This window comes from Leishmania mexicana, chromosome 20 (genome assembly GCF_000234665.1).
Source record: "Leishmania mexicana MHOM/GT/2001/U1103 complete genome, chromosome 20".
NCBI classification, from domain to species: Eukaryota; Euglenozoa; class Kinetoplastea; order Trypanosomatida; family Trypanosomatidae; genus Leishmania; species Leishmania mexicana.
The window spans coordinates 1,437,936-1,453,495 of record NC_018324.1 but is presented as its reverse complement, the minus strand read 5'-3'; the positions used below and the strand labels follow the sequence as shown (position 1 = coordinate 1,453,495).

General features: G+C 56.9%; 4 protein-coding genes across 4 annotated transcripts; all 4 read right to left on the bottom strand.

Moving 5' to 3' along the window:
- Nucleotides 1-2,810: 2,810 nt before the first annotated feature.
- LMXM_36_3850 (conserved hypothetical protein) lies at nucleotides 2,811-3,488 on the bottom strand (the record flags this gene model as incomplete). The annotated part of the gene is made up of 1 exon (XM_003874692.1): nucleotides 2,811-3,488. One exon carries the CDS (start codon nucleotides 3,486-3,488, stop codon nucleotides 2,811-2,813), a length of 678 nt encoding a protein of 225 aa, XP_003874741.1.
- A 2,428-nt stretch (nucleotides 3,489-5,916) lies between these two features.
- Nucleotides 5,917-7,803, bottom strand: LMXM_36_3840 (putative glycyl tRNA synthetase; the record flags this gene model as incomplete). Its single annotated transcript, XM_003874691.1, has 1 exon — nucleotides 5,917-7,803. The coding sequence occupies one exon, from the start codon at nucleotides 7,801-7,803 to the stop codon at nucleotides 5,917-5,919; it is 1,887 nt and encodes a 628-aa protein (XP_003874740.1).
- Nucleotides 7,804-11,658: 3,855 nt separating this feature from the next.
- On the bottom strand, nucleotides 11,659-12,597 carry LMXM_36_3830 (conserved hypothetical protein; the record flags this gene model as incomplete). Its single annotated transcript, XM_003874690.1, has 1 exon — nucleotides 11,659-12,597. One exon carries the CDS (start codon nucleotides 12,595-12,597, stop codon nucleotides 11,659-11,661), a length of 939 nt encoding a protein of 312 aa, XP_003874739.1.
- A 1,673-nt stretch (nucleotides 12,598-14,270) lies between these two features.
- Nucleotides 14,271-14,666, bottom strand: LMXM_36_3820 (conserved hypothetical protein; the record flags this gene model as incomplete). Its single annotated transcript, XM_003874689.1, has 1 exon — nucleotides 14,271-14,666. The coding sequence occupies one exon, from the start codon at nucleotides 14,664-14,666 to the stop codon at nucleotides 14,271-14,273; it is 396 nt and encodes a 131-aa protein (XP_003874738.1).
- Nucleotides 14,667-15,560: the final 894 nt, after the last annotated feature.

Below are 15,560 nucleotides of genomic sequence, written 5' to 3'. Positions count from 1 at the left end.
AAAACGTCTGACTGCGTGTGCCTGGGCGTGTTTGCAACGTTGTGGGCAACAGCAGCAGCGGTGAGGTGAAGAGAGGGGGGAGGCGTGTGTGGTTGGGTTGCGTGAGGGGAGGGAGGAAGGAAGCAGAAAGCCAAGCAGAAGAACGTCTACGAGAGAGAAAGAGGAGTGTGGTGTGTGTGTGTGTAAGCAAAGGTGAAGTGGTGAAGCACACACACACACGTGTTTGTGTATGGTGTGCCGGCGCATGGCGAGGGGATCGAGGCGACAGCGACGATGAAAGGGCGTGCATTAGAGAGGGAGAGCAGAGCGCAGGAATGTTGGCGGAAGAGAAAAAGCGGGTGAGAAGAGGAGAAAATGGAGAATGACGCACAGGCGCCCAGACATCGACACGAATACCGCAACAGTATCACGCGTGACTTTGCATACACACCCACTGCGGCAGTGGCTGCATGGGGATTCTGCCTAATGAAGGCATAGACGGGCTACCATGCCTCGTACTGGCACCGTTGCTAGGCATCGTGGATGATGAGACACATCCGGCCTGCATCCAAACGATCCCCCACGCTATCAGCGGCTAGGATAATGGGGGAACGGGGGAGGAGGGCGGAGGAAGAGCGGTGAGAAGCAGAGAGGACAAGGGAAGCAGAACAGTGGGCCGTCACTCTTTGCTCACCCGCACGCACACACGTACTGCACCTCTCTCTTGAACCTTCGTTCATCCACTGCGCGAACGCCGCCCCCTCCCCCCCCACACTCACCCGTAAACTCCTTTTCTTGTTCTCGCCTCAGCTTGAATGACACCTTACGCACACTTACTCAGACGCGCACAGGCGCAGAAGCGAAAAAACAGCCAAATGTGCCCGCGATAACCCCCCCTATACACATTATTTGTGCGTCTGCATGCAAAGCCCTTTTCTCTTTTCCGTCTCCTGCGCCCCACCGCCCCCCTCCCTCCCTCACGCTCACCATCATCAGCCACCATCACGCACAGAAAAAAAAAGATCAGAAGCACCTTGAGGAAGATGCGTCGCCAGGTCACGAGTACATGAAGACGCCACGAATGGTGACACGTCGATTTCAAACAGTCTAGCGAACGCGTTCCTCCGGCCTCTCTCGTGTCTTTTGTTTTTTTATATCTTTCATTGCGATGCCGCTTCACCGCACTCCGTCAGCCACCCGATCTTACGCTCTCCCACTCCCTGGTTTTCGTTGCGTGCATTCCCCAGAAAAAAGAAAGCAAGCGAAAAAGACACGAGGTCGTCGCTCCTGGTCAAGTCAGCGCATACATTCAGATGCAACCGAATAAAGGGACACACACACACGTACACATCAATGCAACGCTGCGCCCGGGTGAGTGTGCGGGAAGGAATGGGAGGTGGAGGGGAGGGGAAGGGGAGGGGGGCTGCCTCGTGGGAGGTCGTCTCTTCCCCTCCACCCGTGAAGAAAAACAAGAAGAGGGTGGATACGTGATGATGCTGATAGCGATGAGGCATGCATGAGAGAAAAAGAGAGAGGAGGGAAGCCTAGACACGAGCAAAAGATGCCACCTTGGCGCTTCTTCCGTCCTCTTTTTTCCCCCTTTAAGCCATCTGTGCCCACACCACAAACACCATCTCCTTCGTAAGATGCAAGCGAAAGATGAAGCAGATGGTCCACCAGCGGTCTGCTAACAGCCGTGAATGTGTGCGAGTGTGTGGAGAAGGGAGGGGGGAGATCGCGGGGATGCAGGAGCAGCAGGAGGAGAAGCAACGGCAATAAACAAAAAAATCGCCCCCCCCCCACACACAGAGCGCCGACGCGCACATAGTTCGCAAAAGATAGCAGATGAGGCATGAAGAACAGAAGTGAGCAGGGGGGCTTTCCTTTCACCCACAACACGCACAGACACAACGCAAGACAGTAGACACAGTGTCGAGACGCAAGGCGACGGCAAACTGGGAAGGCGACGCAACGGAAAAAGCGGGCCAACGACCGACAAAGAGAGCGCAAGAAAGGTAGAAGCAACAGAGCAAACGATGGCATCGCTCAGGCGGAAAGGATGCCATCAAAAGAAAAGAAAGCGAAAGGCGCGCACACATACACAACGAAGAGCCAAGACGAAAGGAAAGGGGAGGCAGAGGCAGAGACGGGGAGAGAGACATAGACAGAGCACGAAGATGACCAACAACAACAAAAAAAAGTACCGGCGATGACAGCAAAAGTGGAGCAAAAACGGCAGTTCTGGCATACGAGCACACACACACGCACATACATATGTTCTGCGCTGAACGCGCGCGAAGCCAATGCATCATTCAAAGCCCAGCGGAAGAAAGAGGAAGAGGTGGATAATAGAACGTTAAAGGACAAAACGGCAGATGCACTACGCAGATTGTGCTTCGAGAGAGAGGAACCAAGAGTGTGTCGGCTCAGTGAGGGTGATCGAGGTAGGGGCAACGGCACCGCTGAGGTGCAGTGGGGAGTGGTCGTCGAGAAAAAAAACAGCGCACACGCCGGCAGACGCCGTGTCACACAGAAAGTGAAGAGTTGCTGCAAGCGAGACTCCCTTGCACCCTCCTCCCACACCGTCCTGATGCGGCAAACGCATGTGCAAATATGGTGTCGCTCACGGAAGAAGACCGGTGGGGGTGAGCATCACCGCAAAACTACACACCAGCTCACTCCACTGTGCTTACGGTGCCCGTATGAGCAGCACTGCGTGCCCACACCGCTGTGTCTCCACAGCGCACCCCTATCAAGCGCCTCCTCTGTGTGGCCGCTTCGCGCACCCTTCCCTCTCCCTCGATCTACCCCCTTCCTGGAGAGCCTTTTTTTTACGCAAGCTCCGCCTCGAGAGCCGCAAGGGCGTCCTCGTCTTCCTGCGTCTTGGTTTTAACCGGCTGCGCCGGAAGCGTCTGGTTAGGCACGGCGGGCATCTCAGGCAGCTTCGCGTCGGCTACTTGGGTCTCCTCGAGGTTCATGCCGTCGAGCTCCATCTCCAGCTCGTTCATTAGCTCGTCCTCGTCGACGAAGTTATTGTCTAACGGCTGGCGGAGCGCCTCGCTCACCTGGTTCGCCTTGTCCATCTCCTCCATCAAGTCATCCATATTGTCCTCGATCTTTTCCGCCTTCATTTGCTTGTTGGAACGCTTCAGCTCATCCTTGGCGCGAATCTGCGCACGCAGCACCTCGTGGTTCATACTTTGGTTCTGTACAGTGAACTTGAGCGTCTCTAGGTTCTGTTTTTGCGCGCCAATGTTCACGAGCTGCTCTTCGTACATCTTCTTACGCTTCATGCATTGAAGGGCGCCTTGTGTGTTCTTCTTCGCGTACAGCTGCTTCGCCTTCGCCAGCTCGCCTTCCATGCGCTTTTCCAGCGCCGCCTCGCGCTTCTCCAACAGCTCAATGGCCGCGTCCATGTCTTCCATCGTCTTTGCGGTGGTCGTGTTGCCGCCGCCACTGCTGCGGCTCGGCTGCACCTGCTTCTCTCTACCAAAGAGACGATTGAACATGATTGCAATCCGCCGTTGCTTGGTTGCGGGGGCTGTTTGTGTGCCTGTGGGGGGGAGGGGAGGAGGGAGGGATTCAGTCTATGCGGCTGTGTGTATGGGCACGGATGTGCCGGTATACGCACAAGTGCGTTACCCAGCTCCCAGCACTCACCCTGTTAGTGTGTGGTGGTGAGACAAGGCACGCAGGACCCGGAAAAAGAACGAACCCAAGACGCGAGGCCGCTTCACAGACGCAGTCGCAGAGCAGACGGAAAGAAGATGTGCTTTCAACGCAACTGCGCACACGCGCAGAGCCACGCAAAATGGAGAAGCACAGGTGAACGCAACAAGGGCAGCAGCGGCGACAGCAACGTACAGCAAGAGGCAGAGGGGTACGAGACGCACAAGATATGCAGTGGTGCCGGAAATTTGAGATGAGATCGACAAAATAAAAAGGGTGGATCTTTGCCAACGTGAGAAAGATGTGTGCACAGAAAGCGCGAAGCACGACTACTTTCGAATGCGCATGTCAGTAATATGGCAACGGGGTAGGGTGTGTGTGTGTGTGACAGACATCACAGAGTGTAGAAACAAGGAGAGAAGAACAGGAGGAGGAAGGAGACAAGCGGGGTGATGGGGTGAATGTGGCAGAGATAGTGGAGGGAGGAAGGAATGAGAAAAAGCATGGACGCAGGAGAAGGGTGCCAAGAAAAAAACGTCGACCTCATGCACGTACACCTACAAGGCTCCTAGCGTCTTCTCCATCGCCTCCAGCCTTACCCATGATGTCGATGTGTCTGCTACGTGCGCGATGACAACTTTCTGCTAATGGGGTGAAGCAGCAGCCCCACCAGCACGACTTGCGCGCCCGTGACAGAGAAACAGACGTCGGCGCCGCTACATCGGACACCGCCACCCACGCAGTCTTCGTGTATCGCACTCCCTTGTTTTGATCAAGTTGCTCCGCTTCGCTTTCTCGGTGCCGCACACTGTCATCTTCGTGACGGACGGTGGTGCTTATGCACGTGTACATGTCAAATTAACGGAGAGATGACGCAGAGAGAGAGCGGCGGCGGCGGCGTTGAAGAAGGGGCGGCCAAAGGGGTGCGCAGGTGGGGAAAACGAGTCGTGGGCGGATGAAGCAGAAAGAGCAGCGCGGCCGGACGCAAAGGTAACGAACGCGACACAACACGAGAACACGAGAAGATAATGTGCTTCATCTGCGGAGTTCCTCCCACCCAGTGTGTGCGCTGTGCGTCCGTCTTTTTCACGTTCTTTCACACCTTTTTTTCTACAGTTCCCCACGCAGATCCGCGGTGTGCTAGCTTCGCTGTCCGAGAAGCAACAGCACCAAGCGAGGCAGTCAGTTCAAGTTGCGCTTATCACCTCTCACGCACATCTATTGCTGCGGCGGCTGTGGTGTGGTGACGCTCGTTCAAGAAGGGAGCGGCGTACGCAGGCACACAACCGTGAGAAAAAAGAGAAGAGTAGTCCAGCAGGGGGTGAATGCCCAGGAACAACACCGATAGAGAAACAGAGGGGGAGAGAAGATGCAGAGACACATCAGGCAAGGAGAGCCACCTGAGAGGCGAGCATGGCGCTGGAGTTTTCGATCGCCCACTGGACCCCCGGTCATAACTCACATGAAAAGAGAATATCGAAAAAAAAGAGGAGGTCGCACCTGTGTCCTTATCCTCCGTTTTATGCGCCAGTTGGTATAGATGCATGTATGTGTGTGCCTCTGCACTTGCTTACTTACAGAGGGGGCCACTGCGTGTGTGTGTGCGTGTGCGTGCGTTCACTTCCCTCTCTCATCCTTTGCACTCATCACCAGTGTACACACAGATGCAGAGGTGTACACACGCATATGAAGCAACAACGTAGACACGGGACGCACGCACAGAGAGGCCATACACGACAGAAAAGAAAAACGGGGCCACCAAACGGAAAGAAAACTGCGCAGAAGCGCCGAAGCAACCACCGTGCCGCCGGAAGCCCCACCCCACCCACTCCTCCCTGTGTCCTCGCCGCCGCTGCTTCTAGCGACTAGAAGCCAGAATTCATGTGGCAAGGGGTGCAAAGGGGGATAGGCTGAGAGTGAGCGAAAAGGAGAGGTGTGATAGTCCCTGACACAAAACTGCGACGACCGACACACAGACACATACAGGCGCCCGTACAAATGCCGCCCCATTTTTCGCAAGAAAAAAAATCAGTCGGGAAACGTGAGGAGAACGCCAAAGAAGGGCGCCAGATGGTGGACGTGCACGCGCGACTACGCTAGCCGCCGTGCTGCTACTAGCTTCCCCTCCTCCTCCCCTCTTTCCTGCCGCCTGCACGTGTAGGAATGCCAACCCACCAAGGAAGGGTGTATGTGCACTTGCGTTCCTCACTGGGCACACACAGACATGCATGCACACTCGAGCGCGGCTCGCATGCAGAGAAGCCGGCCCTACTTCTCCGCCGAGGCAGCTTGAGCGGGGTACTTGGCCTTCACGGACTCCCATATGAGGGGCTGCAGCGGGTTGCACAGCTCCACCACGACCGACGCCACCTCCGACTTGGGCACCCGCACCTGTGAGGCCGTGTCGCGCTCGCGCAGCGTCACGCTACCGTCTCCCTCGAAGTCGCACGTGATGGCGAACGGGATGCCGAGCTCATCCACGCGAGCATACTTCTTGCCGATCGTGACACTGCTGTCGTCGACGCGGACGGAGATGCCGCGGAGAACGAGCTCCTGGCGAATCTCCGAGATGGTGGCGAGCAGTTCAGGCTTCACCATCAGCGGCAGCAAGGCCACCTTCTGCGGCGCCAGCAGCGGGCTGAAGCTGAAGACGGCGCGCTTGTCATTTTTTCCACCATCGTCACGGCGCACCCAGTAGCTCTGCTCCAGCAGGCAGTACAGGATGCGGCCGATGCCGAAGGACGGCTCGATCACACTCGGGGTGTAGCTGTAGCCCGTCACCTTTACGTCCTTCTCCTCAAAGGACACCATCTGCGCCGTGATTGAGACCTCCTCGCCAGAAGGAAGGGTGACAGTGGCCGGCTGGCCGACTGCGTGGGCGGCGCGAATCGCCTCGCATGCCTCCGCTGGGGCGGAGTTGAGGTAAGCCATAACTTCACCGGCCTTCTTGCCGAACGTCTTGCCGATGAGGCCCTTTGTCAGCTGGCGCAGCAGCTGGCGTTCCATGCAGGGCTCGTCGTACTCCTCACGCGCGCACAGGTCCTTCTTGGACGCGTTGCTATGCTGCGTCAAGTCGTACGCAGAGCGATCCGCAATGCCGACGCACTCGATCCAGCCGTACGAGGTAAGCAGCTCCGCATCCCAGCAGTCCTGGGCGTAGTGCGCCATCTCCGTCGACTGGTGCTGGCGAAAGCGGTAGAAGCGAACGCCGACAGCCGTGAGGAAAAGCGCGACGCGTCCCATGAAGTAGCCAAGAGTCTGGTTGTCGATCACCTTTGCCTCAACACCCTCGCCGATCGTCATGCGGATGGGGTCCTCGTTGCTCGCCTGGAGGTTGCGCGGCCACGCCCAGATCTCGACGTCGCGGACCCGGTCAAACTTCTCGTGGTTCTTGTTGTTCGGGTTGACAAAGTGCTCGATCTCGGCCAGCGTAAACTCGCGAACCCGAATAAGCGCCGAGCGCGGGGCGATCTCGTTACGGAAGGCGGTTCCGATGCAAGCCCCGGCAAACGGCATGCGTTGTGCATTGCCGGAGTCCATCAGGCGCTTGAAATTCAGGATGATGCCCTGAGCCAGCTCAGGGCGCATGTAGCCGAGTCGGTCGCCCTCCGGCCCGATGTGAGTGGCAAACATGAGGTTGAAGGGGAAGGGGTCGCTCAAGGGGTTGCCCTTGGGCGACTTGATGGCGTGCTTCTCCAGTACCGCCTTGATCTGGGAGAGGTTCATGCCGGCAGCATCGTGCAGCAAGTGCAGGAACTCGTCCTTCTGCTCCGCCGTAATGCCGTCCTTCTCGATCTGCGCCTCGCTCCACTCCTCCAGAAACTTGTCAGCGCGGATGCACTCACCTGTGACGGTGTCGCGCACCATGACATCGTTGAAGCGGGTGACATGGCCGGACGCCTTGAACACCTCCTCTGGCGTGAGGCAGGTCGTGTCCACTTCGCACATGCTCTCCTCGATCACGAAGTGCTGGCGCCAGAAATGAAGCATGTTGCTCTTCATGGCGCACATGGTGGGGCCGAGGTCGTACAGGCCAGCTGTTCCGCCATAGGGGTCGAAGGCGAGGCCATAGAAGAAGCGACGGCGGCATGTGTCCTCGAACTCGGTGCGCACGAAGCCCTCCAGCTTCCCCGGCAGGGAAGACGCCGCGGGCATGATGCGTTGGCGAAAGAACTTCGTGATTGCAAACGGGTGTCGGTGCGAGAAGGCAGGGGGTGGTAGATCACGAGATCAAATGCGTGTGTGACTTATGTGTCTGTGCTTGAACGGTGAGTGCTCACTGCTTGCGTGCCTTCCGTCAGAAGAGGGTCGAGAAAAAAATGGGGGCGTGGGATGTGTGACGATGCGCGTATGCTGCTGCACGTGATCACAAGTGTGGGTGGGTGTGGCACGAACTAAGCCGTAAGCAACAGCAGGAAAAAGAAGCAAGGTGGAGAGTGATGAAGAAAGAGTGGGCCTCGGCGTGGTGTCTTGCTGCGCAACCGCGCATCAAGCAAAGGACTTGCCGTTGGAAGATCGAAGCAGGCCTCCCCCTTCCCTGTCCTTTCCCACGCACACGTATAAGCACGCACGTGTGTGCAGATGAGTGCCAATGCGCTCTTTATTCCCTTGCAACGCGAAGGGCGCAGCAAGAAGGTGGCGTGAGTCCTTTCTTCTTGACGCGTCGGTGGTATGCACAGCTTCAGCCTCGTGCTGCTTCGGTTCCTGATGCAAACTGCAGCGAGCTGCTCGCGGCTGAGCGGTGCCTGGTGATGTGACGCATTCACTGACGTCCAATGTTGCTGCATCTGTGTGGCTTCCCAGGCATTTGATGGGGCTTGCCTAGTTTCTTCGGCATGTTCTTCACAGGGATCTCCGTCATGCGCCGGATGCGGCGAGGGTGGCGGAATGGCAACGGCGCCAAGCAAGATGCGCCACTGCCACGTGTCTCGCTACGACAGGCTACGGTCGTCACCGCCGACGCGTGGGCCTTGTCTCAGCTCGGGAAAGTAGTCGAAGTGCCCCAGCAGCAGCGGCAAAGGTGAGACGAGTCGCGCGCCGACAGCATCCAGGACATCGCAGAATGAGACCGGCGGCAGCACGGCCCATCGCACGGCGGCGGGGGTGCGACTGTCAGCCGGTGCCATCATCATTGTGCGGCCCTCCTTCCCTTCTCCCTCCGTGACGGAGGATGGCGGCCCCAGTAACTCGCGGCGCGAGCGGTGTCTTCGCAGCAGTTTGGTGCGCTAAAGCCGGGATGATCGGCATCACTTGAGCTTAGGCAGCGGTAAGACGGACGCTCATACACGGCCGACCTCGCCAGTGGGGTGTGGCTAGAGAGAGGAGCGATAGAAGACTGCGATGCAGACGACGTAGGTGGTGATCCTGCTGCGGAGTCCGAGTTTGGCCGGTTCATGGCGCAGTTCAGTGAGTGAGGAGGGAGTGAGAGGGTGCGTGTGTGCCGATGCAGCGTGATTCTAGCCGGTCCCTTCCTGTGTCCACCGCAGACGGAGTCCGTGATCTCGTCCGAAGGCAGAGAGTGAAGGGGTCTGATTAGAGCTGACACACACAAACACAGCCACGCACGCGCACACTCATAGGTGCCCCTGCAAGCAGGGTGCGCGCATGGCTTCGTTTCTTCCGCCGTCGACGACCTCTGCTCAAGAGGCGCGGGCATATACTGCACCAGAGCCACGCAAGAGAAGACAGGGGAGTGTGAGGAGTAGCACAGCACCCGAATCTCATGTGAAAGACTCCATATCCGTCAACACGTAGACGAGCGTTCATCACGAAAGAGGCGTGCCTCTTGATCCACGCGGATAGAAGGCAGCCCAGAAGGGAAAGAGAATCAGCGCCGCACGGGCGATGAGGCAAAACAGCAGCTGCGTGCATAAACTCACGGCGCTCTCGCCTTCGCAAACTCAGCTCTCCCCTCTCTGTAAGCGTCTTCCACTTTCGCGACAGTCGCGTCCCATAACTTGAAAAAGAGAAAAAATCAAAAGGCACCGTGTGCGTCATATATACTGGCCATGATAGGCATGCATAGCGCTCCTATGAGAACGAGGAGCTGTAAAACGTCAGGCCTCGTGGCTGCTTATTTTCCTTTGCTGCGGCCGTTACGGATATTGCTGTCGATGCGTTCGTTTTACTAGGGTGTTCACGCAAACCCACGCACATCAGAGACACAACCCGTCTCTCATGTGCGCATCCTCACACACACACACAACAGTGGTGGAGGGAACAGGGGAAGATGGAGGCAGTAGGCACACAGAGGAGGAGGAGGAGGGGTGCATATAGTCGAGTCACGGACTCGAGCAACCGTGGCGGCAAGCGAAACAGTAACGGGCACCAAAAAAAGAGGAGGGGCAAAACAAGGCAAGACAGAATCCGAAAAGTGGTAAAAAAATGACAACAAAAGTGGCGAGCAAATGAACCCAATCCAAAAAAGTCGCAGGGAGGGACGTCAGAGGGTGGAGGCGAAACAGTGGTTCAGCAAACATCGACGAAGACGCGTGAAAGCCAAAACAACAAACCGGAAGAGACATGCAAGCAGGAGAGATGAAGAAGGGGAGTGGGGGAGTGGGAGAAGGGGGAAGGAGTCGGGAGAGACACGGCAATGAGCCAACGCCGAGGAAGCGAAAAGAACATCAGAAGATTCAAAACAGCGGACATGCGAGACATAAACAAACAGCAACCAAAAAACGAAACAAGAAAAAGTAAATCGAGTAAAGACGGGAAGAGATGACCAGACCAAGAGGATGAGCGGAGTGAGTCGACCGATTCCATCGCGCGCGCACACACGCTAACCCGAAAAAGGAAAAATGGGTGATGGGCAGAGGTGGAAAGAGAGGCAGGGAGGGAGGATGTGACACTGCAGCTCATATCTAGCACCCCCCCCCTCCTTGCCCTCCCCCCTCTTCGACGGTTTCTCGTTTTGATGAGCACACCCACACCACGAGGAAACAAACAGAGGGGGCGGCAGCTGCAAGAAAGCCCACCACCACCACAGACACACACAAAAAAAGGTGGTATCCTTTTTTGAGAAGATGGAAACTGAAGGAAGAGCGCGGCACAGCAGAAAAAAGTAACACAAAAACAAAACAACAAAAAAGCATCGGCCACCGTCCTTTGCGCCCTTCGGATAGAAGGGGGAGGGGGAGAAGCCGACACAAACGGAGCAGCGGATTGTCTGCTGGTAGCACCGAGAGAGCCAACATTAGCAGCTGATACAACAAGGGCATACTCAACAACAAACGTCCGCGCTCCCCTTCCGCCCCCTCTCCCCCACCACCACCGCCACCGCCACCGCTTGCCAAAACCAACTGAGAGAGGGAAGAGGGTAGCGCTACGAAGACAGACATTTGAGCCCGAGCTACGTCACCGGTTTCTATCGCTGTACGTCATTAACCGAGATTCAGTCAAAACTGGACCACACTTGCAGCCTTGGCGCGCCAAAGAAAGGGAAAGGAGCCTACGTTGCCCCGAAAGACGCATGCCTCGCGCGGCCGTGTATCGGCACACAGCGGTGAAAGTTGCGGGCAGGTCAAGCGACGAAGAAAAGGAAAAAAAAGATCACCCTGGCCATGATTCTGAATGGCGCGCCTCTGCCGAAGGACCCAAAAATCTGTCTGCGTAGCGGTATATACCGACATAAAAGTGCAAAGAGACCCGCAAACTATCCAAAAGCACGAGAGGCAAAGTACGGAGCGACCGCGCACGCGCACAAGCATCCATGAACAGGTCTGACGTGGGCGTGTGAGGCAGAAGGGCTCGGCATTGCGCCCCTTTCTCGATCTTATGTGCCCTCTTCTTTCTGTATGGGCGGTCATTCTTGTGGCGCACGTCTCTGCTCTGCGCCAGGTTCTGAGACATAAGAGAGAGAAGAGCCCAAACACAGCACAGTCCCGTAGTCCCACGTGCGCACGATTACGGGCTACGCCGTCATCCTCATCACAGCCATCGTTCTGCACACGGAACGCAGTGCCGGACGGGTCTCACAAGGAAAGAAACAGCGCAAGATGCGCTCTCGCCTCAGTCGAACGCCACGACTATGTCGTGAATCTCGCTCAAGCACACGGGGCACGTCGTACGCTTCTCGGCGCAGGTGTAGCACAGCACGCGGTGCCCACACGGTGCACAGACGACCAGCTGGCCATACATTTTGCCGCACTCTAGGCAGACGTGCGAGAGCGAGCGTGCTGGGTTGCGTGCCGGCGCTGTCGCTGTGGGTAGCATGGGGCCAGGCGGTGTGGCGATCGCTGGTTGGGGCGGGCTCCTGCTCGGCATCGAATTGGTGCTGTTTTGCCAGACAGCCGAATTCTCAGCTGCCTCTACGGGAACGCCCACGGCTACTGCCGCTGCCGCTGCGGCGGCAGCAGCCTCCTCGGCCTCGCGCTGCGTTTGACGCTGTCGCAAGCCGCAAACTTCGCGATGTCCATCGAAGAGGGTGGGTGCGATGAGCTCGTGGCAATGCTTGCACTCGTACTGCGCAGTCACGTTTGGTGAAACATGGCAAAGGCCCTCGCGCGGCTGTCGACAGAGGGGACACTGATCAAGAGACTTGGTGCACTCCTGACAGCAGCTAATGTGCCCGCATGGCAGAAAGGCGTAGCTGCGAGGCCGATCCATGCATACCAAGCACAGCTCCTTGTCCCCCGACGCCGCGTCGTCGTGAAACTTCGCCGAGGACGATGGCTGAATGTTTGCATGGGAGAGAAGCGCAGCATTCTTGGCTAGGATGGTGCGGAGGTGGTTTGTCCGGCATACCTCCTGGTGGCCGTCAAAGAGGGTCGGGTCGACCTCAACGCCGCACAGGTCGCAGATGTATCTAGTCTTAGCCGGTTGCTTAGGCCGATGGAACACATTTTGTTCGAAGGAGCGGTGCTCAACAGAGCTCGACCGTCTGTGCAGCGGCGAGGAAGCTTGTCGGGCGACCCTAAAATCCGAGGGATAACAACAGCAGCACCCCATTCTCTTTCGCCCCACTCGCGCAGGAGGTCAGGGAAGGAGAGGAGAGAGAAGCGCCCGTCAGCGAGGACGCTCAGCAGAGGAGGAGGAACGGTGAAGAGTGCAGACAGATAAAATGAGTAGTTCCGAAGAGAGACAATAGCAATAGGAAGAAAAAAAGGAAAAATCCAGAAGGAAATATGCAAAGGAAGGCGTGGTGGGAAAGTGCGGAATATCAGGCAGTAATAACGGGTCTATGAGGCTTTTCGAATGAAGTGAGGTGGGGGAGGAGGGGAGGGGAGGGGGGAAGAAAAAGGCGTAGATAGAAAGGTCGGAGGGACAAGTGGGAACTTGAAGGCTCAAAACGCGTTGAAAGGTCTCATAGAAAAAAAAATGAAACGCGTCAACGGAATACTGATGGGGGGAGGCGAGGGGAGGGAGAGGCAGGAAAGAGACTCCTGCTCACTGATGTATACGTGCGAAAGGTAGCGAAAACAGCAGAGACAGCCGCGGCACACACACACAAACACACATACAAAAGCGGGGGAACATAAAGGGTAGCTGGAAAAAGGGCAAGAAGACCAGTATTCACGGAGCAAGTGAGGCGCAAGCGAGCAGAGGAAAAGAGGGCCGACTGCTACGGCTAGTGGTGAAACCGCAAAGAAACGGGATGTGGGAGGCCGTGCCGCAACAGAAGCAAAGAGTATGTGGTGAGGAGATGGGGAGAAGTACAGGGGGGAAGAGGGGGGCAAATGAAGGAGGGTTGGGAGGGGGGGGCACACTCGCTTGAGAGGTGCGCGAGTGAAACGAATCTTTGGTGGAAGGAAACGGAAACGTTGGTTGATGCTGATCTGTGAGAGAGGGTCGGGGAGACCACGAAGAAAGTTCCTACGTCTATAAGAGCGCACCGGCGGTGGCAGCCTCCACTAAGTTCAAACCTGCCCAGTGAAAAGGAGCGCATGAGGTGCAGAGCATAAGACAATGGTGCAAGAACGGTCGGAGGAAAGCAGCGAGTGAGAGATTCACGTGGGCCGGTTTACAAGCCATAGTGAAATATCACGACAAAATAAAGGCGAGCGAACGGTAAAAGTGAACGTATGCATGTGAATGGCGAGTAACGGATGAGAGACAGAGACAGAGAGACAGAGAGAGTTGCACGGGGGGAGGGGGGCTTTGCATGCACAGAAAACCGGCTCCATTGGCGGGAAAGAACCCGGTGCTGCAACGGGCGAAGCGCCACTAGATCCCGCTATCCTCTCTCATGCTTGCCACCTCTTGCAGAGATAGCTGAGAGAAAGAAGGACGTGGATTCTCATGTAAACCGTCGCTCTTCTTCTCATGCTGCGTTTCTCGCCTCCGCCTTTTGCTTCAGAGCCCGCCAGTGTAGTCGGCTGAAGTCCGCTGCGAATCACAAAACAAAACAGCAAAGGGAACTTCATAATGTACACGAGAAAAAAAACACCAGAGAAATGCCACTCGAGAGAGGATCATCGCAGTGGAGGAAAGGTGGGGGGCTCGCAGACAGGCGCGAGCGTGCGGAGCGACTTCGACGACTTACACAAATCCTCAAGCACTAACACAAGACACACTACTGAGATCGTCTCTTCTTTTTTTCCAAGGGCAATGTTCTCTGTCCATCGCCCTCTCTCACGCGCTGTGCAGCCCTGCAACAGCACACGACGACAGCGCATGATTCGCTATGTGGCAACCTGCCTGTCCCAGCCACCAGTCGCCACCAGCACCTCCTCCACATCCTTCTGCACATTCTCCAGCAGCTCGCGCAACTTATCCACCTTCGCTAACATTTCGGCAACGCGTTGCTGCATTTGCAGCTCTACGGTCTTGCAGCTCTCCGCGTCGTGCATCTCGGACGCCATCCGGTAGGCCATCATCAGCTTCGCCTCCACTGCATCAGCGTTGTAGCGAACGCTGTTGACGCGGGCCGAGGTGGACGGCCCTGAGGCCACCGCTTGCATCAGGAACTGCTTCTCTTTCTTCAGCATCGCGTTCTCGCAGCGCAGTTGGTGAAGGGCGTCTGGCGATGGGGAAGGCGGAGAAAGTCCTCGATTTTGTGACGGCGACTTCGCCGACATTTCTCGAGAGTGGTGGGAAGAGAGCGGGCCAAGAGAGCGGAAAGCACAGCAATGATAAGAGCAGATCCCCAAGCGCGGGCGCGTGTATCTTCGTCTGTCTACGAGCGTGTGTGCGCGCTCGGCTGCGCTGTTGTGGGGTAGAGAGCACGTAGAGGCGAGTGCGCAGGGAGAAAACGTGCACCCGCTGTACCGAGCAACGAGGAGATGGAAGCAAAGACGGGGACGGTAGCAAGGTGGTGCAATGGCGAAGGGAAGAGAATGACAGCCAAGAGCACAGATACACGTGCGAGCTGGGAGGTGCGACACGATGAGGTGCACATATGCATGCGCAGAACAGCGTGAGCAGACGCAGAGAACAGGGGGCATCAGGTGTTACTGTCGATTCAGTGCTCACACGCTCTCACCTCTTGCTCACGTCACTCCCCTCCCCTCTAATGTTGTCGTTGGGGGAGGGGCACTTGACTTCACGCGGCAGCGTCCGTCTTGCCATCGCTGTCTCCTTCAAAAGGGCATTGTATCTTTTGTGGCTAACGCTTTCTTATGTCATTGGATGAAAGTCTGCGCCTCCCACCACGCTATCCGCCCCCTTCCCTCTCTCCTCCTCCTCCTCGGTCTGCACCGCTTCCTCGCTACTCCACCGTACAGCTCTAAATCGTTCATCTCGAACTCAACATGCCCCCGCACCGCTGCTCTCCTGGTGCCTCCTCCCTCCCCCCTCCTCATTCGTGCACACTAGACGGACGAGAGGGAGGAGAGCAGAGCTTCATGGGCAAACCGCAGTGGGGGAGAGAGAGGTCATGTGGCTGCGTCACTCAGGCGCTTAGTGATAAACACAGAGAGTTCCGAAAGAAGATAAGCAATGTGCTTCCCAGCGGCTGCCGTGCTCACAACATA